General features: G+C 43.5%; 1 protein-coding gene across 4 annotated transcripts in view; it reads left to right on the top strand.

The window, feature by feature from the left end:
- The window catches only part of LOC110984008 (uncharacterized), a 53,767-nt gene that overhangs the window by 11,326 nt on the left and 15,843 nt on the right, over positions 1-26,598 (top strand). For 3 of the 4 annotated variants that reach the window (XM_022243773.2, XM_087131111.1, XM_022243774.2), the window contains 3 exons: positions 21,424-23,582; positions 25,049-25,205; positions 25,902-26,073. In XM_022243773.2, coding sequence (XP_022099465.2) covers positions 21,424-23,582; positions 25,049-25,205; positions 25,902-26,073 — 2,488 coding nt within the window. Of the gene's footprint in view, positions 1-13,852; positions 14,312-21,423; positions 23,583-25,048; positions 25,206-25,901; positions 26,074-26,598 lie in introns of those variants that run through there. The other variant, XM_022243776.2, reaches the window with a different exon arrangement.

The following is a 26,598-nucleotide window of genomic DNA, read 5'->3' as shown; positions in this document are numbered from 1 at the left end:
TACGCCCTTGAGAAAAAGGGGTGTCCAATTTGGCCCGAACTGAAAAGACTGGGTGTCAGTGTCGACATTTTGCAGATTTTTCATGGACTGGTACCCGGTATATTTTACGCAATAGAATAGAATAGGCCAGAGAAGTCCACGGGGAGTGAAGACACACACAGAATACACTATACCACTTTCTCAAAACTTCACTTTGCAGTACAAACAAGTATCCTGTACGGTTGTTGTTTCGGTCACAAGTCAGTATTTTTCAGTGGTCAACTTTTAGAGAATCCTTTCACGTACATTGACCAGTGTTATCTCGCACCATTGGTCTGAAAACAAGCCTGCTTGCTGTCCCAACTGCCAACATGTTATGAGGGACTTCAAATTGCCTGACTATGCATACCATTAGGTCTGTGTGTAAAACCTCCCTTTCTCTGTACTAGTAGTGTTTTGCCATGATGGCATTCTATCATCATGCAAACGATGTTAGCAGTCAAATCAAAGATGCTGCAGTACATGTATCAGTTTCCAGCCAAATTAAAGCCTGATTTCAGGCTTGGCAATTGAAATGGCGGGCATTGATTTCATACCTGAACAATATGTTTAGGCTTGTTTGACCTTATTTTCAGGCTCTGAACAAGAAGCTGGCTGACATCTTTGTATCAGGTTGTTATTACATGTACATGCACCTCCTAATTTAGAACCCTCCTATGCTGAAGTCACTCTTTGGGTCATTTGGTAAACACCTCAAAGAAGCACAACTGTATCGCGTTGTGCACTGCACCAACATGCAAGAGAGTGACCTTGGGCACTTGTGCATATTTGTGCTGTAAAACCAAAGGAGGGTTAGCTAATGAAGGACTTTGTCATGCTCTGTGATGGCAAACACACTGGTACTGGTCCTTTTGACCAGTTCTGAGCATGCACACACTGTTCTGAGCATACGGGCATACATGTACATGTCGTTCTGAGCATGTGCAGTACTTTGAAAAAGGACCAATATGTCTGCTGCCACCAGGGTCTCAAAGTCTCCCATTGCATCTTGTTCGTGAGCTAGATAACAAGGGAAACATTCGCTTGAACCAAACCGGCACATTCAGAAACAAAGGCAGCTTTAATGAGAGCAGTACTCTCATGTTGACGAATCTGCAGGCACGTTGAAACGAATCGGTTGCAAAAGTGCGGCGCTGCCAATCGGAAATTCAGATTCAGATTGCAGTTAAGTGACAGATCAATAAGAACGGAGGCTATCCTCTCCACTCACTGTCTGGCTGATTGTCCCAATTGCATTTTGAGAGGGTCTGGCCCGGTATCTTGTGCACTTGGTTTGGCCGATAAAATTGATCCTACGAAGACCGCGTGCGTGATGGTGATTTTGTTCGCGAGATTGCTTGCTTGAAAGAAGAATGAGTTGTTAGTGGTTGTTTATTTTGTGAAATTTTGGGTTATTCCATGCAGAGGCTGGAAATTGGTCATGCTGTTAACACTCTCATTTTCTTTGATTGTGGCATTATGTAATCATGCAATTCAAGAAACGGTTTATCAACAAACGAGAGTGGAACTAATAGGTACATGTGTACTAGTAGTCTCAACATTTAATTTCCACTTTTATTTAAAAAAAAACAAGTCCATTTGTATATAAATTTCATATGATTAGGTCAGTGAAAGTGTGGCCAATTTCCACAATGGCCACGTGTTGCCCCTTATACTTGTAAGTGAGAGACTTCATTTGTTCGACTTTTTTCTCCCAAAAGTTTTGGAATTTGCTTTTGCGAGCCTTATGCAGATCTGCATTTTCCATGGTACAGGACATGTAGATTTGCAGAAGATGCAAACCTCTGCCACACTTTCCAGCCATTTCACACACGAAAAATATGGGCTTTGCATGGTAGAAGAGCATTTCGTTGTTGTAGATGTACCAGAGTTGTATCCAATCACTAATTTTTGTGATGGAATCAAGTCGAGTCTTTGTAACATAGTGACTCGAGTCGAGTTGAGTTATTTGCTCACAATGACTTTAGTTGAGTAAGGTCATTTACCCATTGGAACTTGAGTGGCCAAAAATGTGACTCAGGTCAGACTTGAGTCAAGTCATTGCAACTCTGAGATGTACTGGGAAAACAAAACTCACAATTGAACGATTTCTGCCGCAGATTATTCCAATCACCGTCAGTCAATCAAATGCCTGAAGTGCCTGTCAGATCATATCTTCTCTGAAAAACATGCTGCCATTTTCAAGACACTCAAATTTCATGTTCCAAATGAGCTTGCAAACACGCTTCTCCGGCTGGTAATAGAGATCGCTCGCGGCATAGTTTTATGTCACTGGCCACATTACTCCGCACTCTCTTTCGGCAAGCGTAGATTTGAATGGACTTGCATCCTTTCAGTGAAATCGCTTGCCCTCACTTTTCTTTAAAATAGCCAGTACAGTAAATTTCCCATGAATCAACATATCAGCATACATGTAACTGTTTTGAGTTTTAGTTTTATTTAGATTTTTTATTTGAGCTGTTGTTGATTGACTGATTTGGGGGGATATGAAATTGGCACATAAAAATGTCATGGTGACGAAAAATGTAAATGAGGTAGCTGCTTCTACATGTGTACTTTACTACACATGTGCGAATAATGCAGAAATGAATTCCTGGTACCACTTTTGTTGATGATGAGTTGCCGTAGGAGATGTCTTTATAATGTTTGTGTACAAGTTTGTACCATACCTATTGTGGGGACACTTGCCTTTCACCAGCGATATTTTGTGGGGACCTGAAAGGCTATGAAGACAAATGTTTTTTCCCCACCACTCAGTCCTAACAAAAGTGTGTACCTGTTCAATGGACCTGACTGCAAATTTCAGTTCCATATATTGCCCACAAAAAAATCAAGGCCGGAGAAAAATTACCAAAGGAATTTCTTTTTGTTCCATGAGTCTGATTTTACAATGTGTAGTCACACTCTCATGCGGAGGAGCAAGCCAGGTAGTCACAGTTTCTGAAACTGACCCCGACTTGGAATGGAAGAAAGCAATTTAATAACTGAAATGGGCTCATGAAGACCAACAGATATTGGATTTTCAGGTCAGATTTGGGACAAAGTTGGATTTCCCTATACATGTACAGTTATATCCGCTATCCAAAACGCCTAAAGTTGCATTTACACATTGCAAGTAACCTTTGCGGAACCTTTTTCACATGCCGTCTGAAAATCCGTTGTGTTTTCAGTAATTTTGTGTGAGTTTCCACAAAAACAAACAAACCAACCCAGCTCTTTGCTTTGATGTGTCACTGAATTTGGTATCTTCATGAAAATGTTCGGGGGATTCTTTTCATTTGATATGATACAGGGTTCTTTTAAAGGTTATTAACTTACAAGTGGCTTGTTCCCAAGAGTTCTTGGGACACATTATGTCAAGTTTGGCCAGGTTTGAGAGAGCCATATGTGCCAATCAATTATTCATGAGTTCATGAAACTTCGGAATGTCCTGTGTTTAGAAGGGTGTTATGCTCTGAAATAAGGTTTTACATGTGTGGTCGGTAAACCGAAGTCGTTCAAATGTGTATTGTATTGATTTACTTGCCCAGAAAACACCAGCGAAAGTCAATCAGCATCAGGGAATCACTTTTCCTTTGTGTTTTTGTACAACAGTAGTGAACAGAGAAGATTGCCAGCAGATGGCCATGTGCAGTCTGCCGGACAATGAGGGGCATAGCGGTATATTCCGCTGTACAAGTAATTAATTCATGCTCTAATGAAAGACGTGCAGAAATTAAGGCTAATCCCGGTAAGTCCTTCTGAGGGAAATCAATGTGCCAAAGGGATATACCGGTAGCTCACTGGAGTGTCAGGAATGCAGAGATGGTGATTTATTAGCCACACTTGAATTTACACCACTGGCAGAGGACCTTGCTGCCTGCACACACATCCAGGCAGTTCTGCCACGCAGTCTGCGTTAATGACATTTCTTCATCACGGTCAGCTGTTCAGAATTCTCAGCCAGTTCTTCACACGTGCATACCAGTAGGTGAATGTTTGTGTACTGATGACTTTCCCTTCCAAACAAACCCTGACGTGCTCGGCTCGCGATCCAAATCATTTAGGAGCTACTGGTCTGTAACTACAGAACACCAGATACTTCAGGACTCGAGAATTAGCACCCTGCACGTGTAATGACCAATGTGGTCTTTGTCACAAGAGTGTTCTTAATATCAATGGCAATTGTACTTGTAGGCCTAAGTATTAATTTCAACTTCATGGTAACGTTTTATGAGGCCTTAAAGTTACTTTGCGTACTTCAAAAGGACTGGAGAAACTGGTTGTTCCGTTCATTCTGTCTTTTCCCCTAGTATGGGCACTACTTTTATGAACGTCGCACAATATTTACTCACCTTGCTTCACAGGGGTACAGTACATAATCTTTAGTTACCAGAAGAAGTGAGCCCAAGATTGAATTCTTAGACTAAAGGGGTGCATTAAAGGGAAATTCTACTGGTGCAATGCACGTACATATGTACATGTACTAAAGGCTAGCGTATAGGCATTCAATGAACACTTTACAGCAAGGATATGTACTGTACATGTGTCGGTATTTATTCATGCACAGTAGAGGCGCGCTAACCCGTACATGTTTATACCAGTAGTTAAAACAAAAGGTGTAGTACAATGGCAGAAGGGAAGACATTCTGTGAACTTACCCATGTCCACGGGACATTTTCCCTTCTCTTTGAAAAAGAAGTTTAGAGGCAGTTCGGGGTTCGGGTTATCCATGGTAAAAGGAAGGGGAACAGTCGTGGAAACATTTTACAAAAATTCAGCTGAAAATCATTCAAGGAGCAGGAGTATTTTCTTAGCTCAGTTTTCTTAACTCAGGGCTGAGATTTGTCAGAATTTTCCCAGATTTCAGGATTTTTCCCATCGGAATTTTCCAAACAATCTGTTCTGAAACCTGGAAACTCCCGAGTACATGAGTGAGGTGTTTTATGAAAGTTGATGTACATGTAGAACACAAGCAGGGGAACACCATAAACCCCACGCTGGTCTGGGCAGCCACGACTGATTATTTGGTGGATGTTTCATTTTCCACCAATCTCACCCCGGTTAACTGCCTGAAAACTAAGGAATGTTCACGGTACCGGTAGGTTCATGTACGTAACATGCACCTAAGTTTGCTGCATCTTGACTGTAAGCCTCTCGTTGTGCTTGAAAATTCACACAGGTCAAAAACAGCCAATCTTGTTTCATCTTTTATGCCTCTTCGCATCATATTACCCTTGCTTTGTTTTCAAAAGGCCTGTTTGTCTTTCATTTGCCGAGATACCGTCGTCCTCAAGCATTTTAATTATTCATGGTTTGGAAACCCGGTGTTTCTCTTGACAAGTTGTTTGCAATGGTCATCCATCAGCCACTAGATTAGATTCTCAGGATGGGATCTAAGCCCGAGGGCCACGGGGGACCCGGCCAGGCTCCATTTGCTTTTTATTTCTTTCGGCAGTCTGTCTCGTTTTTGTTAAATCTTTGTGCAATTGACGACATTTCTGCAAAAGAACTTCTTGGAACATTTAGCTCAAGGGACTGAGTGAACAGATGGACTTAAGTTTTCCTCAAGTTGCGTGGATCGTGGGAATTTTGTCAGACTCGGGTCGAAGTGGACAAATCTATCTTTGTATGGGGTGCTTCCCATCCCCTTGCCTGCGGTATCACTGCTGAAATGTGGCTTTGCAAAAGCCCTGATAATAGCCAGAACAAGAGGTAATCTTTGGGGACTGATTTGGTTTGCCAATTGACCTGTATAGCAGTCGCATGTACAAAATGTACATGTAAGGTGCTCCTTATCTGTAAATGTAAGCATACAAAGGCGCCAGTCTGGGTGGAAAGAGGGGGGAAATTCAGGTTTTTTCCTCTCTGTGGTGGTCAACGAAAATGTCAAGATTGAAGGCATCTGTGATAGGTAGGAGATGTGTCATATTTTGATATTGCATTGGGAAAGAAACTTGATCACGAATATTGTCTTGTTTGGATTGAATCTCAAGAAGTTATCCAGCATCCATTTCTGGATGCCCATCAATCAGCTGGGGCCATTTTCATAGCAAGGCTTATTAAGCATAAAAATTGTTTAAGTGTGAAAAAACCTTGCTTGACAAATCAGGTTACCAGCCAAAACTTCTCGTGATGTGCAGTAGATTGTTTTGGAATGGTACATGTATTTAGAACCCTGGCACCCGGATGCTACAATCCTAGACCAAAATTGTTGGACACCTGTCAATAGCCATACCTTTTCTAGGTCCCCTGGTCCACTGGTCAATGTCGTCTCGAGTTGGAGTGCAGACCACGCATTAAGACCCAATTTTGAAAGGCAGCCCGGGATGGGGGGAGGGCCAATGTCAGAGGTCGGAGGCTTGAATCACTCTCTAGACATATTTGCCTTACATGTAGGTGTGGTTTATTTCATGATCTCTTGTGATGTCTACGTGGTACGTACACATTAAAAGCAGATTAACGCCACCCTCCGAGTGAGTACATATGTATATGTACATACTACCCCAGTGCAGTGGACAGATTAATTTAAATAAGATGAGCACGTCTCTCATGAAACCAGGATTACCAACGCTGTCCCCACAAAGTACCGCAAAGACCTCACGGAACCCTGACCAGTGCCCCATTTGGGAAAATTAAACATTGAGCAGGCCGCATTTAGCGCAGAATGCATGTGACAGCTGCGTGTACTGTGTCACCATTCAGCCATGAATCGCATACCGGAGGAGACAGGTGCTTCTTAAAGAGTCCTCCCCCCACCCCTCTCCCCGATCCTCAAACCCCCCCCCACATTAAGGCCATCTTGCCCTGGACGTGACTCCCGTATCAAGGGTGATCAGGGCACTGGAGAGCCAGGTGAAAGACAGGCCCCCCGTTTAAAGGGGAAAGATTCTCGGATACATTTTCATGTCTACCATACATGTATGTGGAAGGCGTGGCACGGCTTTCGGTACACACATTGTGTCTTTGTATCCAGCCATGATCTGCCGCTGCTGATTTTTTAAAACAGCTTGTTTGGGCGCTTGCCCCGAGTGTGAAATCCATTTACCGTTACCATGGTGAAATGACATCATGCATGATGTAACGGTAGACTGGTTTTGGGGCCGACTTATTTTTCTGTTTCATGGTACAAAAATAAATTTACTTGTTCGGTACTGTACATAATAATGCTGTGTGTACCGGTAGTTTCGGTTGCTAGGGCTGGGTCAATTCAAATAATTCGTTATTCGAATATCGGAATATTCGGTCGTACCAACCGGCAGATTGTTGATGTACGAACCATATACAAAATCAGTTGGAATAACATAGACAGTTGTACATTATATTCAATATAGTAGCTTCTCACATCTAGGAGTATGTATCTCCAGCCACGATTGAACAAGATTTAAGAGATGAACAAGACTTCTTGCCCTGTTGAAAATTTCTATTCCTTTGAAATTGTTTAATGAATAATTTACTTTTTGAATCCAAGTGTGCCCCCTTGATCCCGCTAGTTGAAAACTGCACAGTCAGTACAGGTACTGTACCTGTAGGCTGACCCTGAGAGTGACCCAGCTGCCGAGAGTGGTTCCTCAGTTTGTCAATACTTGACAAACGCTTACATGTACATGCAGTTCAAATCATTTTTTGTTTCTGTGTTTTAGGGTCTCTTGTTTGCAGTTTATTCCTTTGGTTCATCATGCTTCTTTTTATATACGTGAGGTCAGCAGGCTGGGTGGTCATGGTGACAAAGGAAAAGCTGCCTCGTGACTTTGAATAGTCATGCCATATTTACATGTAAATTTTGTATCACGTGGCTATGGATTCAGCTTAAACTGTTAACTTGCTCATAAGCATGCCATGGAGGATGTAGCTGTAGTTGAAAACAACCACGCTCTTTTGGATACGATTTAACTTTATTGTACACTTTGTACGTGCACATAGATGTGTACATGTAGCTACACGTACACTGTTTTCATTTTATTAGTTTGGGTTATGTGGCATATGTTTTAACTGCATGGATCTGTACTTTAATGGCCTCATACCGGTGGTTCTGACTTCGTCATAGCCTGTTTGTCTCACATGTCCCAGTTTGTCATCGCTGCCTCAACAAAGTTCCTTAAATTCACTAATCAGGCCTGAAGATAGAAGGTGCTGCGCGAGTGCCGCACATCCTCTGCAGTCAGGCTTGGCTGGCCATAATGATTCTCCCCGGACAGACCAAGAGATCTCGAATGAGCACCGTGGACTCGTGGGTGGGAGAAACAAATGAACATCAGAGGCCTCCTGGCCAAAGCCAAATGAAGTCAGGAGGCTACAATGTATCTTGTTTGCAAAGGGGTTGCCGTATTCTGCCGGGCCTGATTTACATGTATTTGCAGTTTGTTGCAGTTTGGGTGCAAATAATCGCAGACAACAAGGTGTGGGTATTTACTTCCAGGATTTTTTTTCTTGGAGAATTCCTGGGAACTTTGGGGGGGGATTAAAATTATAGCTCACAGCTAAAGCATTCAGCAATTAAACTTGACAATTAATGTAAGTAATGTGAAAGTTACTAAGATGTTATCGTGATTCTAACTTGGGCTTGGCAAGCCTGTAATTTATTTTGTTTGTTTTATCTTTAATTTAGCAGAGTGTAGCTTTTCACCTACACATTTGACACCTTCAGAAAAGCAACCCTTTTCTCAGTGAATGTCGTAGCATAATTTTTTAAGAAGTAGTGAATTTTTTTGTCCCTTTTCTAAGCAGAAATATCAGGCCCAACAGTAAACATTTCCTTGTTCCATGGTGCCCATTAGCATATATACCTGTACATTATTTGCTAGTACATGTAACTTTTATTAAGGTACTTCAAAAACCTTCAACTCTTTGTCGACAAAATAGTTAAAAGTGTTGTTGGTCTGTCAGGAAGAATTGATCAGTATTTCCTCTGATACAATGTACATGTAGTTACTGGCATCAGGTGTTAATGACATTTTGCAAACTGGTATTCAACCTAGATTTGACAGATTCTATCTGTGAGAGACACGCTGACAGATTTGTTACTTGCTAATTGTAGAGTCCAAACAAGGCGCATGTACCAGTTGACAGCTACATATTCTGTCCATGAAAATACTGGCTACCTGCCTGTCTAGACAAACAGCCTTAAGCTGTTGAGCCTACACCAGTAATCCCCCTCATAACCCCCATTTGTTGACATTTCCACTTGAAGGACTTGATGAGAAGACAATCCACTTAAAGTGTCAGGAGCAAGTATTAAAGAGGATATCAAAGCTGTGTACATTCTAAGGAGTTAGGGTACCAGTATTTGTACACTGGTACCTCTATGAATACGTGTTGAATGATGTCTGCTGAAGGCATACATGTACATGTATGTTTTGCAGAACTGTGTCTGCCCTGCTGTTCTCCTCCTGGAAGTGTTCTGTTTGTTCTCATTCTAGACTAAAGAGCCCACGCAATTGTAGTTTTGAAGAGCAACTCTGAGGAAAACATGTTTTCTCTGAATTTATCTGTTCAAATAAATAGGGAAGCATAGAAATCGAACACAGTCTCTTTTGTCTTCAGAGCTCAATTATAAAAAGCTAAAAAGGGCTTTTTTTCTGTTCATGCCAAGACTGGGGGGCAATGGTTTCTCCTTGGTATCCAGCACTGCAGAAAACTTGGTAATAATGACTTTTTCAGTGGGGTTTTTTTTTTGGAGCTACTTGACAATGCAAGCTCGAAGTTGATACCGGTGTTTGTGAGTCATCAAGAGTGTCATCAAATGCAGAATTTCCAGCATCCCCGAAGTGATGTGCAGCATAGCCCTCAATGCATACATGTACATGTACGAAAGACACACACAGTGTACGCTTTACATAATGCTGACATGAAGGTTTATTTTGCAAGGGTTGGGAATACAACAATTGATCAGAGCAAGCCAGACTTTTTGTTTCTTTTCCCCCATTTTGATTCCTCAAGTGAAGGCCTCAACTCTTCATCTCCGTTTCTGCCTTGACGCACGTGCTGAAATTGTCTGTCCACCACCCAGTTGTGCTAATCTGATTACAGGTTGTCTGAGTGCTCATGATGTAATGTTCTATCATGTTTTGACTCAGTGTTTTCATTTCTCTCTGAGTTTAGGCTTAATTGGATTTGACTTTTGCTTTGCTTTCCGCCATTGTCGCCATGTACATGCCATGCATAACCCAATTAAATCCCCATTAAATCTGCATCAAGCTTCTGTCTTTCCTTGCTTGTTTATTGTTCACGTACATTTTGTGGGGGGGGGTTGTTTTCGGAAAAATGGCAAACCATTTCACCTTTAAGATGCCACTTAAACAAAGGAACAAACACATCACAAGTGCATATATCTCTTGGCCCCAACTGTATCGCATTATCATTAAGTGAGGCTCAAGTTTGGTGCGGGTTTTTTTTTTTTTTTGGTGTGTGTGTGTGCCTCCATAATTTATAACCTGCTCATCAACATCTCCCCATGCTTCCAAAACAGGGAGCATAAATTACCAGGTCAGGATGAATGCCAGGGGCTCTCGGGCTGAGGTTCTGATGGGGCCCTCTTTCTCTTGCTGTCCCCTGGGCTATCCATATGTACTGTTCAGAACCTTCCCAAGCCGGACTTTTGGGAGTAATAACCATAAATTCTTGCCTGAGCATATGATTGAAAAAAAAAAAATCTTTCTTTGATAAACGAGGGAAACACTCAACTGTGAATTGTTTGTCTAGGAATAGTCTCACCGTTAAAGGGTGCGCTGCTGTTTTTAGTCACTGTCAAGTCAGAATGCCCGTGGAAGATTTTGGTGAAAATGGCTCCCAGTTTTGCTCTCCCGCATTAAAAAACAATCATGTTGTTTTGGGGAAAACTGTTAACTTCAATTTCCCGGTTAGGTTCAGTCTGGTTGCATCTTAAGTTTTAAAACCCTGCTAATCCTATCTGCATCTTCCAAAGAACATGTGAGCTCTGTTTTGTAAAAGCAGACACTTGGCTTTTGAACAGTTTTGTTTGTATTTCCTGCGTGTCTTTTGGGAGGATTCCATCATGAGTAGTGGGGATCACGCTGTCTTAAGTATTATTAAAGATATAGTTCTGAACAATCAATTACTTGTTTGGTTTGCATTGTTTCTACTTAAACTGAAATAGAGGAAAATACCCTCAAAAAGCAATACTACAATGACGTGACAAGTCTGATCACCAGTAATATAGGATAAATTGAAGAAGGAGATGCTGCATGTACATGTATGTCTTCTCACGGTCCCTCTGAGAAACCTATCACTTGAGTTGAGACTTGAGTTGAAAACTTAAGTTCAACACCGTTCAAGCCATGAAAAAGCCCAGATCTTTAAAGGGAAAACTCTCCCCTCCTCAACATGTTCTGTTGTCATGATGGCCCACCATTGCCTCTGGCTACATACATGCAAGTCCCAACGCAACACAGACCTGACCAGTTCCCAGTTAAAACTGGCTAAGTTGATAATCAGGCTGGCCGGGTGAGCAAAAAATGTATGTTGAGCTGGATAATTGAGGTATTTGCCAAGCTGCCCAGATGCCGATTATAGAACGGGCTGCGTGATGTGGGACTGACCGGCTGCCCGCAGGGGGCCTCCTCAATTTGTTAGACATTCAAAAAGGCAGGTTTTTTTGGTTTTTTTGTTTTCTTTTTGCTTTCTTCATTTTGATGGCACTGTTTCAAAAATCAACACATCTGGAAGTGTGAGGAGCCAATAAACCCAAACAATGGCAAACGGTGACCTTTGAAAGGCTAAATGTAAAAATAAACAAGTGTTCTAGTAAATTATGCATTCAATGAAATGCAGGATTGGGGATTGATGATAGCAGGATTGAGAATCCAGATACAACCCAGCTACTGGTAGTTTGATCGCCATAGAACTCTGTTTCTCCTAAAAGTAAAAGAAAAAAATTGCCGTTGTCGTCGTGCCGTTGCTTTCCTCACAACAGTGGAAGAATTGGAGGATTCCGGAAGGTTTCCTTCAGAAAGGGATTTATACACAGTATGCAGTGTAAAAACTTGCACTTTCAAATCAGGGGAAACATTTCACATTTACCGGTACATGTACTCGACCAAACATTGTACATGTACAGTTTGTGACATACACATTGTATGCAACAAAGCTGGAATCTTTTAATGTGCTTTTTAGTGTCGTTATCGCCTGTCAAACGGATTTACAAGTGCCAAAGTTTTATTGTATGTTATTGCACAACTTGAATGTTCATAAAAAGGCAGCAGTAATGTGCCCCACTTGAAGGGAATTCTCTGTTGGCACAACAGCTCGGTGACTCGTTGGCCACATCAGTCAGAAGGAACGTTATTCCAGCAGCCCGCTTGTTTTGAATGGAAATGATTGATGGTGAGCTAAATCGATGTTTGGAGTTTCTGCGCTGATGAACCTTGATGGAATGGAGTGTGCCTAGGGAACGACCGTGATCCTTGTGGAGATTCGGCGGGTACATGTAAATACCGTAGGTGAAGCATCAAGTATCTTGATGTGAGGAATATCACCAATCAGTGGATACATCTATCATAGGTGCTTTCCTTGGCTAATTGCAGTATTGACCAATCAGCAGCCATAGTTCTGCTTATTGTCACCGAAGACTCCCAATTGGTGGATGCAGGCTTCCGAATGCAGGCCTCGCATGAATGGCGGACATGTACTTGTACATGTATGTAGAAGGACTAGTCGACTGTTTTCATGGGTCAAGTTACCACTGGAACGACGACCCTTTCTCACACCAAAACAAAAACTCACGAAAAGATTGAGAAATTGCCTCGTGCTTGAAAAAGCATGTCATTGCATGATCAGACTTTGCTGCTTGAGAGTGGCTGACCCTCCGTGTTATTAAAGTTACAGTAGAGTCCCCAAGCATGACATTTTTTGGGCGTTCTTGACACCTGGCAAGATCATTCACTATTAAACAGAAGATTAATTAAACATTGGGCTCAGTGACAAATGACATCAGTTGAAGTGATATCAAAGTACATGTATCTGTCGTTTTCATTTGTGTGTGAGCATGTGCGCTAACCTTACATACCTAGTGTGGACTTGTGAACAAAAGATGTCCACACATTGCAGGAAAGGAAGAAGTCCTGTGGACTTACACATGTCCACAGGATGTTTCTCCTTCTCTGAAAAAGAAGTTTAGAGGCATTTTGGGGTTGGGGTCATCTGTCGTAAAAGGAAGAGGAATAGTCAAGGAAACAAAGCCAGCTGAAAATCGTGTTCCCAGTTCAAGAAAAAACGAGTATTTTCACTGAGTTTTCTTAACTGCACGAAAAGAAAGGAATGTCCACACTAGGTATGTAAGGTAAGTGTTTGTGTGTGTATGTGTTGCTAAGTGTCGTCTTTCTTGTTTGAGGAGTTGTAACAGCACCTGCTACGTAGATTGAGACTGAGGTGTAGATTGTGAGATTCAACATTGGCAGCACTGTTACAGTGTATTGTTTGCATTTGTGAACACAGATAGTTTGGTTCACAGTCTCCATTGTTTTCAGTTGCTTGTTTTCTTTATAGAGAGGCTACATAGTACTTTCAATGGACCTTGTATCTTTGAAAAATTCTTTAAAACGTGTGAAAGTATTCTTGAGAAAATTTTGGTCTTAAAAAGACACGTATTCATGGACAGCTTTTGAGGAAATATGCATGTACCTTGCAGATGTCCACTTAGACCGGTGCTGACAAACGGTCCTTCACAATGAATGTGATTCCCTGACCCAGGGCTCCACATTAGTGATCTATCACCGGATAATAATGCGTCACGCACGCTCTAAGATCTCCGCTAATAACAGCCAGCAGCCAGCTGCAAAGAGGACGGGGCACTCAAGAGAGTGTAAGAGCTCATAATGTTACACTGCTGTCTGCACGGCCCGTGCGCCTGAGTCCTCAGGATGACAAGCCACCAAATGCTGTGCAAACAGATTGGCAGATAAACCAAGAGGGGCTGCCTGCTTTACTACAACTTCCCCCCCCCACCACCACTCTCTCCCTTCGGCCCAGCTGGCTCATTTGCTGTCATCCTTCAATCCTCTCCTGGCTCTGTTACTAATACCGACCCCCCCTCCAACTCTGGCTGGTGTATCCGCGATCCCGTTGCCCTCAAACTCGGGTCAGCCCGCATACCTCCGGCATTCCTGCCGTGATGTTTGCCATGGTCTTGGGCTAGTCGCTCGGTCGGGACCGAGACGTGGTCGACGGTGGTGGTGATGGTGTTGTAGCTGTATACTGACAGATCCCTCTGACTTGGCTTTCAGTGATGTACAGCCTGCATGTACCGGTACACCATGTGTGCCAGCGAAGGTCACGGGTATGTAAAGGACATCTGCATTTTACATCCACGTTCACAAACATGTATATGTAAATGTACAAGAAGCTTTCAGACGAAGTGTTGCATTTGAATCACAGAGGAATGTGCATTTGTACAGTTGAGTGACATGAAGATCACGGGTGTGCAAAAAACACACATATGCATGTCACGCACAAGTTAATACCAGAAGCTTTCATTGGAAAAATGGTGTTTGAAAAATAAAGAAAGATTTCCCATTTGTACGGTACAGTCAAATTGCAGATCTTCCAAGTTAAACTACCTCAAGTGAAACCCATGTCTGTTGTGTTTTTCTTTTAATTTCTGTCTTTCTTGTTTCTTTTTGTTACAATTGTACACTGTAGCTTGACATGCCTGTACAAGTAACAGAGCACCGAAGTGAATCCGTCACGCGCACAGTTAGTGTGTAAAAGGCATGAGCACGAGAACCAGCGCGTGAACCAGAATGCGCGCGTGCTCCATTCATTTGCACTGCACTTTCTGGTTCACAGTGATGTCACACTTTGGTACTCACTTGGATTAAGTGTTGCTTTACTGACTGACACACAGGGTACACGGTATGTGTACCAACACGGAGGCTACAGTGTTGAGTTTCCGTAGCAACATTGTTGGCTAATTTCATGGCACTTGGCTGTTGCACCAGACAGAGCGGCATTTTGTCGTGCACACCTCAAGTTGTCTTTTCAACCCCACAAGAAAGGCGGTTCAGTTTCTAGGATGCTGGTGCTTTCAATTTCTGAAAAAGTAAAAAGAATGAAGGGCATGTTGCCTCCATTTCCTTTGGATATTATACTATTTTGATGGACTTGCAGAGACTTGTGATAAAAAAAATGATCACGGGCCTCCATCTTCCTGACATATACATGTACAATGTATACATACCAGGACATTCTGAAGAACGCATTAACACTGGCTGCTCACCATGTACAATTGGCAATGCGATGGATGTTACAGTCTCTGGCACTGTAAACATGCAGTACTCTCCATTTTTAGATCGACCACTCATTTTCAGAGTTATCTGAGCCTTCATATGTACCGGTATGTATGATGTACGGTACTGTGTTGATGTGGAACGATAAACACTTCATCGTTGCCCAGTTTATCGGCATTGACAGTTAGAATGATTATCTGGATTGAAGAATGGGAAGAGTTTGGGAATGTTTGCAGGAGTCTCGGGTAAACTATTCATAAAAGAAACGGGGGAGGGTTCAGTTGAGACAAATCAACTGAAGCGTGTGTCTTTTTGTGCAGTGTACGGTGACTGTTGCCACAGACCAACTGTTCCGTAATAGATTCAAGGTGACATGGCGTTATTGTTTGACATTTCCTGTCACGTTTAGCCAGCCTGTTTTATGGGGGCAGTTTTGTGTAGAGACTTTTTTGTTTTGATGGGGAGCAGGGGGTTGACGAACTTGAACAGAGCGAAAAGCAGTTTGGCAACAGAGTGGAGGTTTCTAGTGAACATGCTGTATACATCAGATTTGCAAACACGTGTACGGCACGTACATGTACATGTACATGTGCCAGAAAATTTACAGACAGATACAAGGCAGCAGAGTGCTCTCTGTGTACAAAGTACCGGTACATGTATCTGTGTGTACATGTACTGGGACGCCAACCGATGGGGGAAAAAAAGCAACTTGTGACTGGGGTACTTATGAATAGCCACGTGCCATCATTCAAAAGAAATGCATGTGCACATGTCAGAGTTGTACATGTAATTGAGTTTAATGTGTGTCTCACGCACATGCGTCTGTCAAAGGCCCTATTATTTTGTTCAAGGCCAGTCGGCCAGGCATGTTTGTCATTATCAGTCAAACTACATGTACATGTAGGAGGGACAGTTAACCCCTTCGCGCCGGGACACGGCAAGACACGCCGTAAAAATTCAGATCCTCAGCCCGCTTTTCAGCTATTATTCTTGGTCCATGCTCGAGCAAACACAGTGAAAAAAGGCAGACCCTGGCTCTTGTATATATGGTGATTGGCCTTTGTGTGTAGCCCAGAAATGAAAAGACCGAATTTGCTTCATAATCACCAGCTTCACAATAGTCCCCACTTTGAAAAGAGGCAACGGGAATGTGGAAGCGTGAGTAGAGCCGCATGCCACCGGACAATCAGCCTTTTCACTGTGTAATTCAAAGTGTGCAGAGCACGCAGGGCCACAACCCGAGAATTTGCAGTTTGGCAGGTGGCTTTCGTGGCCAAGCGAGGCTGGAATTCTTGGAGTCGGCTTTTGGAAAGAAATCCCCGTCGTCAAGGGGTTAATACCTGTTCTGCTAGTAAATATACATGTACCATGGGGCTACCGTACTTGACGACCACTATGGACGCTGCATAAACAGTATGCCACTCATACACCACTCCATGACGGGTTAAAACTGAAATAAAATAATGACTGCCGACTATATTCGTAGTCGCAGGTGTACCGGATTCTGCCTCTACGAATAGACTTGTAGGAAATGAAAGGCTAATGTAATGTAAATTGAATATGCTTGCATCACCGAAGAACACAGCAAATGCGCAACTGGCAGCAGTGAGGGCATACACGTATATCTGTAAAATGCTCATGTTCAAATACCGGTAGCCACCTGAAAAGTACCTATTAAATATGCATGCATGCGTATAACGTTTGGCAAATGGGGATGCCCCTTTGACGTTATGCGCGGCAGTCAATGTGTTAAAAAAAAAAGTCCCTGAAATAATTATCGCTACCAGCAGACCCAGTAGCACACATTAGTCACCAGCAAAAGGGCGCTGAAGGAAAAGCAGTTGTGCCGGAAAATTTCGGACAAAAACATTTCAGACAAGTATGCTCTGTCTGGCCCCTCCTGATGACGGACAGAGCACACTGGCCAAAATGTTGAGTACCAGGGGTTCTTTTCAGAACCCCACATACTCCAAAAAGACTGTTAATCCATGGTGCTGCTGCAAACCTATCTAGTTTACTTGCTACCGTACCCCCAGCATGAAAAAGCTTCAAATCTCAAAAAAATTGTCTTCAAGAATACATGTACATGTAGATCAGGGGGGGTCAGCAGGGGCCATGTCTGCTGTCCTATAAAAGGCAAAATCATGAAATAAAGGGGAATTTTGGGTTTATTTCATTTCAGCCAAAAGCATGTACTGTATGAAAATCTTGCCAAATTTTTGGCCCCTACCAATGAACAAGTTTGCCCCTCCATCCCCCCGTAAAAGTTTGCTTCTGTATCTACCCCGCTTGGCATTATGTGAAAATCCCCAAAAATTTGCCCCTTTTTTTTGGGTACGATGCATAGGGTGGCAAGTTGAGGTCTCCATTGACCCCTCTCCTTGGCTCCGCCTATGCTTAACCACTTCCTGCCGGGCATTCCTGATCCGGACACGTACGTGTTTGCTTTATATGCGTGGCCGGGGTCTCTGAACTCGGACTAAGGGAACAGGGTCTTGTGACAAAAGACCGTACTCGGAACAAAAGACCAGGCTGTAAGGCTGGAGCAGCCACCAGACAGTCCTTCACATTTTTGTAAGTGTCGAGTAAATGAAGATAAGAATTTTAAAAATATTTTGAAAACAGAAAAAAATGATAAACATCCCGGCCCAGCATCATCAACATTGAAAAATGCCCCGCAGGAAGTGGTTAAAGGTTTGTACATGTATTAACTTCATATGAAATTTGTAACTGTAGGACCAAGAAAGGGAAATGAACCCTTGCGACTGGTGGAAAGGTTGGGGAAAAAGCAGTTACTTTACTTGTAGTTGGGGTTCGAAGCAAGAAAAAAGGAAGCACTCTTTGTGCCCTGCAGTCTTCATCCACTGTCTCACAAAGCGTTGTTACTCCAGAATGCTCCTGGAGAAATTGAAACCTTGAGCCAAAAACATGTACACAAAGACAACAAATAAAATCATGCTGACGGAGTACTTCTCTCCTCTTATTTCACCCGTCTTAAGAAGATTCCAGCTTCCGGGTGCGGGTATACATGTAGGGCGCTAGCTTTGCAAAAGACTTATATGGCGGCACTCTTTCCGGTTGGCCTAAGAAATGCTAGCTCCTGCTTTCATAGTATATGGCCCCCATTGACTCTATCATGGGATACTCCTTCAAGAGCAGACATCCATTCAGGGAAGGGATCACATTTTTTCGATTCACGAGCTGCCGCCGACAGCTTCTTGAATTTCCTCGTGCAGTGTTTTATTCTTCCTCCCTTTATTTTGTGAGTGTGGAGAAGACGATACGGGGCAGAAAGTTGAATTGATTTCAGCATCCGTCCTCAGCCCGCACCCGACATGAATTAAAACATGGATCCAGAAGCTCCTTATTCAAGGTCCCCATGGGAAATGGAAGATGAGGGATTGTTGAGGAAGAGGTGCTTGATGTAGGTGACCCCAATTCTCTTTCATGACACAGATCTAGAGTTGCTGTTTTCTGTGGCTAGACTAGGGTTGTAAAGTGCGGCATTTCATGGCCAGTCTCTTACCGGTATGTCAGCCATTACTTAATTCCTGTTTTCAAAAGTTCAGGTCAAATCATGATTTTTCAAGTGAAACATGATTTTTTTTTTCTCAAACTGAATTGCACCATTTATGGTGCAATATTATTTTTTCTAAAACTGATAAATAGTGAAATTCAGTTTTAGAGAAAAAAATCATGTTTCATATCTTCATTGTAGTGATGAAAAAGCCAGTGCATGTTCACAAGAGATACCTGTATCATAAAAAAAAAGACCAAAATTCTAAAGTTGCTTGTTAAACACGTTCATGGATGCATCCTTTTCAGAGCCAAAATTCTTGGGAAACTCATGAAATACCAGTACTATTATTTCGGCAGAAATTTCCGCAAAGAGTATTCAGAGATTCTTCCCCTGGGAGTAAGGAGAACTGGAAGATTAGCTCCAGCCTTATTTCACAATATCAGGAAGGCCAGTAAGCTGATTTATACACTGCAGATGTAGGGTAGGTTTGTGAGTACACGCATACTGTATGTACATGTACGTGTACTTACATGTATGTTGTGTTGAATTAAGCCTTGAGCTATTCCATAGCAAGCATACACATACTAGGTGTAATTACAGCCCCAAAATTTCATAGGTAATTACATGTGCATATCCATCTGCATGTCTCTTAAATGGATTAAGGCTGGCTCCATGTACGTTCTGTCACATGTATCAGCAGGGTACAGGATTGTACGTCCATGGCCTGACTTGAATTATATTAAAATGCACCCCTGCAGATAGGCGCATGCATGCAAAATAAATGTTACCAGATCCCGTAATTCGTCATGTTAGATACACAGAGCACATATTTCAAATGAGTCTCGATGGCTAGACGCCACCTGGCCAGACAGAATCTACTGTTTTTGGTCATGCTGGTTGGCAACAGACAGATCAATTTTCTGGGCATTTGGAAGTAGTCATCTCCATGGAAGAAGTTCGTCAAGATAAATTGTAATTGCTCCAGAGGGGCTCCACGAGAAGAAGAAACTGATTTACCAGTTCGCAAAAAAAACAAAATGGGAGGAAAATGAAGAAGTACTGTAACGCCATATTTGCAGGCTTGTTGCTGGTGTTAACATGAGTATACTACTGAGTTTATGAATGGTGGGGTAATGCACTAACTTTACATACACATGTACCTAGTGTGGACTTTTGAACAAAACATGTGCCTAATTGCCCGGGGTCATTCCATGAGGTTGGGGCACAATTTCTGATGGTGTCCTTGTTACATGGGTGACTTTTACCACCTGTCATGACCTGTAGAGTAGGTCATTTACTCTGTAAAAATAACACCCACCTCTGTATTCAGTCTTGCAAGATGTATAAATTTGGAGTCCACATGCAGGGAAATAGCTGTTAATTTTTACAGAATCCCGCAACAACGGACACACAAACTCGTGTGCCCCAACCTCATAGAATGACCCAATTACGCAATGCTGAATACATCTTTAATTCTTCAAAAGTACATGTACACATACATGTACCAGTACTATATGTACTATACTTGTAAATGTCCAGTACATTTCAAAACCATTAGGCTCTCCGTGCAGCATCTGTGGGGACAGCCTCCCATAATCAATCCTCCTGTACTAAAAATACACGCCATCGGTGATGGTAAATGACGGTAGGCCCCCTATAGGCAAAACAAACTTAGCGATCGGGTGATGATCGATGGCGAGTGCATGCATGAAATAATAAACTGGTTTGTGAACCGTATATCCCCTTGCTAAGGCTGTGTCCGAAAAGGACTTCCAGAGCTACGGCTAGGTCTATTGTCTGCGCCTCTCCACGCATTTCCAATGGAGCGAAGACGTAGACCTAGCTCTAGACAACAGATTCGGATGCAGCCTAAGTGTAATTAGACTGGCTTTAATTCCACATCTTCAATTTTGATAATGCTTATTTCCAGTTGGGGATAAGAATCCAGATGAATTGAAATGTTGGAACCAATCTGATTCAATGAATCTATACATGCACCAGTAGCTTCTCTGTTTTTGATGGGAATTTTCTCCGCCAATAAAACCTCAAGCCAGCTTTTGTATTAAACTGTACCTTGTTACGTAAGCATGTTGAGAAAAAAATGAAAGGGTGAGAAAATTGAGTCCAAGCAAGTGGTCTCAAATTGACCTTAGCTTAATTTTCAAGTTCAGAAAGTGCCAAGGCAGGCCTCAAGACCTCCAATACTGCATGTGTAACAGGGCAATCCCATCGATTCCCGTTGAGAATCGATATGGACTTCACAACAAATTCAGTGGAATTTTATGGATATGCCAGAGCCCATTAATTCCCCCAAAGTCCTCTTGTGTCCTGTTGAGTGTTGTTAAAAATTGGACATGTTGGAATGGGACTCCCCGGGGACCAAGGGGGAATTTTCTCCAGAGAAGAATCGCAGTTTCTTTCCAGCATGTGTGTACGTGTGCATGTGGTATTTAAGTAATAAATGCTTGGGTTTTGATGATGAACATTGGTCGAAAGTTGGCAATTGGAATGTTTTGTTGTACTTGCCAACATTTGATCAACCTCCATCATTGTCAGTATTGTTTGCAGATACCCATCAGGTGGCATTTTGTTTCATGTGTCCAAATTTTGATTGGATTTTCTTGCTTTGTTTTGTTTTTGTAGGGGTCAGTGAGAGCTAAGATGGCCGCCCACAATAGCGACCTCAGGGACCAGGTTGTCGGCACGCTGCGTGACAACAACGGACCAATGGAGACCCTGGCCATTGCGCATTCCCTCGGTCTGCGCACACGCAAGCAGATCAACCCAACGCTGTACAAGATGCAACAACAGGGGACCATCTTGAAGGTATCAGAATCCCCGCCCAAGTGGGGCCTCAAACACGAGGTCACGCTGGGCCACGAGTCGCAGGTCACAGGTCACAGCTCTCCTCTGAGAGCAGCTGCCTCCGCCGCAGCTGGGCCGGACGATGCGGAGGAACGTGACATGAGCTTGGGGTCTGAGAACATGCCCAGCTTGGAATATGCGGGGTCAGAGGACATGCCCAGTTTGGAATATGCGGATGATGATGCCGCAAATGACCTTGCCGTTCCCCCGGAAATGGACAGGAACTATGACCGACATGCTGGTGAGGTCGGAATGCAGGGTCAACCAGACCGTTACGACTACCCACAAAATGAGCGAAAGGTGCAATATAAAGACTCCCCCTTGCGTGAAAGTCCACAGGGCCCTCTCCAGTATGGGGATGTGCCTACCACTGGTGCTTCACAGGGAGATTCCATTACAGAAATGGAGGGAATGAAGGAGACGAGGGGAAATTACAAGGATACCTATGGTGCTGTCAGTTTTGGCGGGGACCTGCAAGACAGCTCGGTTCCCCTCCCCCTGAGCTCCACTGACGAAATGGAAAGCTTGGACCAGCAGGACACGGCACGGAATGGCTTCCCAAATGTTCCAACCATGGCAGAAGCCATCGAGTTCCTCAAGCCCCCCATGACTCAGCTGGAGAACAGGGGCGGCCTGCACCACAGGCTCCTCTCTGTCCTCTGCACCATGACGGAGTCCATCCACTCCAATGAACTAGCCAAACTGGTGGGCCTTCGCTCCAAGAAGGAGATCAACCCCACGCTCTTTGGCATGCAGAAGCAGGGTCTGGTCCGAAAGGTGTCCGAGTCACCGCCTCTGTGGGTCATCACCCCCTATGGACGGCAAGCCATGCAGGGTCAGGAGCAATCCAACCATCAGGTTTCCCAAACACAACAGCGGTTCCCAAAGGTTCAAAGCGGACCCTCCGAGGGTCCTCACCCTTCGCAGAGAAATCAGTTCCAGCCCCAATATTCACAGCAGCAACAACAGCAATGGCAGTTGCAGCCATCCCAACGCAGAAGCCCTAGAAGTCAGCCTCCTGCGAAAAATGACAGCCATTCCTGGCACTTCCAGGGGCCACCGCCTCCGCCAGCCGTTCTCCTTCAGGGTCAAGGGGGATCATTCCAAGCTGGCACAAACCCCCCAGGGGATCACAGAGTTGAGGTTAATCACCTCGGGCAACCTTACAGCAGCGAATGGATAACTGCAAACCGAGACACTCAGCAACACTCATCTAGTTCTGCCAACCGTTATATTCCACCGCTGCCACCACAAAACAGCAGTGAGTTTGAACCCTATCATGATCATGTGCCAGGCCAGCCTAATTCTTATGATACCAGGACCAGCTCCAAACCGCCAAACAGCGAGCAGATTAATCAAGTTCTTCAGGCCATGTCCAGTGGACAGACTCTCACAACAACGGACATTATGAAAGCCATTGGTAGCAAAACGTCAAGGGACATCAACCCGACCCTGTACACCATGTTTAGGAGCAAGCTCCTGGAACGAGTTCAGGAGGCTCCACCCATTTGGCGGCTGTCTCAAGTGGGACAAGAAGAAATGCGGCGCCTGCTCCCGGGCGAGGCGTCACCTTGTTTACCCCCAAATCCCCAAGAGCTGGTCCAGCAGAATTCTGGGTGGCGAGCCGGACCCAACAGCCTTGCTAGCACCCAGCCTCACATCATGAATGCTTTTACAATGAGTTCCCAAGGCAACAGTGACAGTCCAGCCACTTTGCCCTCCCACAGCGCAACAGGGCCACCATCCCACAATGCAGTGGGGCTTTCCCAGAACGCATCAGGTTCTTCCCAGAATTTAGCGGGTGCCTCTGTGAGCAGCGAGATGTTTGGAGCCATCAACAAAAACCCAATCAGCGCACTGACGGAGTACGCCCAATCCAGACACCTCCCTGTCCTCATCGACATGGTAAACCAACATGGCCCTCCACATAATCCAAGGTAAGTGTGAAAAATAGATTAAATTCCACAAGCAAACTTGTGTAGAGGCTGGGCCATTATTGTTAATAGACAGAAGTCTATCGCTTCCATTGTCTGTAATCACCAACTCTTATCTAGACAGACACTTTCGGTTCCTCTTGAGCAAACTACTCTTGTTGACACGAATATACTCCTGATCGCTCGAACGGTTAGAGTATGACCCACAGGTCAGCAAGAGTATTCTCTTGCTAGAAAGGGGCTGTACTTCTGCACCCGAGTGTAATGCACACGCATCGTACTCCTGTTAACAGGAGTAACTGCACGAACACACCCCTTGTGTTAAACTTATATAAAACAAAAAAACCAGCCAACTTTACTCACCTACTGTATCATTCTCTTAAAAATTGTTGTTTTGCAACCTCAAAGCGGACTGTGAATTATTGTATATGAATGTTGATATTGCAGTAGTAATTGTGTCCGGAGCAAGGGGCTTGAGTCCTTTTACGCAATTAATATTCACAAGATCGGAGCAAGTCTTGAATTCTTTGCAAGGAACATTAACAGCGCGTGTCGTACATGTACATGGATTCTGAACTCTTACCAAGATTTTGTATCTGGAAAAGAAACCTTCACCAGCTCGTGTTTTGGAGACTCATAATAAAGATTCCTTTGAAACGTCTTTGACATGGTCCGACATGTGCGCCCGGTGAGTCATCACCCACTGCAACATTTTAGTCCTGGAGCTTGCATGGACAATGGACATGAATGATTCAAATATGGAACTCGGTACAGATAGTGTGACAGATTCTGTGCTGATGCTGCATTTCTGACCTCTTCATTTTATTTTGTTGGCAATACACGGTGTGCTGTATGATATTTTACCTTCGTGATATATGCACATGTACAACATGCATGCAGTCATAATGCCAAGCACAACAGCTTGTCTTGTCTTGTCAGCCACACTGTGACCATATCACTGTGCCTTTTTTTAAAAATTAAAAAATTTCACTTTTTCATATTCTTTCAAAGTTTTAAATGTTTTTTTGCATTATATAGTTATCGTGTATGCATCAATGTTTCCAGTAATCAACACACTTGTACATTGGAGTTTGCTTTTGCTCAGGTAGAGTTGGTATCACATGACAAACTTCTTCTGAACACTATTTGAAAATACCGGTACTCAAACATGATCTATACAGACATGTGGATTTTCAGCCAACTGAGGGGCCAATTTTATAGTGCTGCTTAAGCAAAAAATGTGTTTAAGCGTGAAGAAAACCTTGCTTGACTGAGCAGGTTTCCAGCCAAAACTTCTTGTGATGTATATTGTTTTGGAATGGTATTTACCTGCCTTTTGGTTAGCAAGACAATCACACAGAGTTTGAGTTAGCTTTGTTTATTGAGCGAGGCTTTTTCGTGCTTAAGAAAATTCTGTGCTTAAGCAGCTCTATGAAATTGGCCGCTGTTTTTTTTTTTCTTGGTGACAGGTTCACGTTCTGTGCCAGGGTCGGCAATCGCTCCTTCACACAGATCACGAGCCGCAGCAAGAAGGATGGACGACGGGAAGCCGCCGATGTGGCGCTACGAACGCTCATCGCAGAGGGCAACTACCAAGTCAAAATGAGCACTGCTTCCCTGGAAATGGTAAATTCCTCACTGTGGCATAATTGCAACAACTTTAAACAGTGTGTGTTAACAAAAACTGACAAGTATTTACACATAAAAAGTCTAAACTTTGTTTGGAATTTGAATATCAGTGGAGAATGACTTTTTTTTCTGAAATAAGTACGGAAGTGCATTTTAGAGTGTTGTTATTTCTCTCCTGGAATTTGGAACAGTTTTTGTGTGGTAATTGAAAACTGTACCAATTCCCAATATCTTGGGACCTAACCCTAATATCAAGATGGTAATTCTCAAGTATGGAAGTAGATTCATGGAAACAACTACCAGTAGAGGCACTAACAAAGTGCCTCATTGTTCAAATAGGAAATAAATAATGCCCTCAGCTGTTCATGTTCAGAGCCATTGGCACAGTGTGATCAGCGTAGAACAATGTCTGAATTACTCGGCTACGGATTTGAAATTACACACGACTCGATGCAGCCACTTCCCATCGAGTCATGTGTAATTTTAAGCCGCAGCCAAGTAATTCGGACATGGCCTATGCTTCAGATTGTAGTTCTGTGGAGAAAAGACATGTTGAGTTCAGTGTGAAAAAATTCACATCTGATTTTTATTTTAATCCAGGGGTCCTTGATTCAGAGTGCACCTGACAGATAAGGTATTACCTTTCCCGTCTGATCCTTATTTTGTTATCTTTGGCACAATTTTCTGGCCCAGACCCCTGGTAACGGCACCACCTTCTACGACCGCATTGCCGGCCTGAGTCACCAGGCCTTCAACGCCATCGCGGCCGGCATACCGGACAACATTAGCGGCCGCAAAGTGCTGGCCGCACTGGTTATGAAGCGAGGGGAGGCGGATGAGGGGACGGTCATCAGCCTGGGAACAGGTAGGAACGAGAGCGACCCCCACCCGCAACCTGTCCTGTCCGCACCTCTGTCACTCCTTACATTTCCCCCTTCATTTCCCTCCCCCCAAAACTTGGTACACTTTGTCGCCCTACATGTACATGTACGTTACCCCTTCCTTTTAAACCTGAAAGAGCTTGGTTATTTTGGATCATCTCACAGCCGAGAGGGATGTGGATTCCCCTACCGCAGCTCTCCCTGAGCACTGGGATTGGCTAATTCTGTTCATGCAATCAATGTTGTGAAGGAAGTCAGAGTGCATTGTTGGTAACTTACTGCTCAATGTACCAGGCACTTTACATATGTAGGTGTATTCGTAGGTTTACATGAGTCGTAACACCCATGAAAGCATTGACCAATGTCGTTGTTCAAATCAATAGACCTTATTTATGTTGCAGCCATATTGGATCTTATTCCCTGAATCTATTTCATAAATTGCACACTTTTAATTAGAATGGCACCAGACTGTTTTATGATGGCTATGCATTCCAATCTCCTCTTTCAAT

Source organism: Acanthaster planci, linkage group LG21, assembly GCF_054643075.1.
Source record: "Acanthaster planci isolate LZ-2023a linkage group LG21, COTS_SCS, whole genome shotgun sequence".
NCBI classification, from domain to species: Eukaryota; Metazoa; Echinodermata; class Asteroidea; order Valvatida; family Acanthasteridae; genus Acanthaster; species Acanthaster planci.
This window is presented reverse-complemented; position numbering and strand designations above follow the sequence as displayed.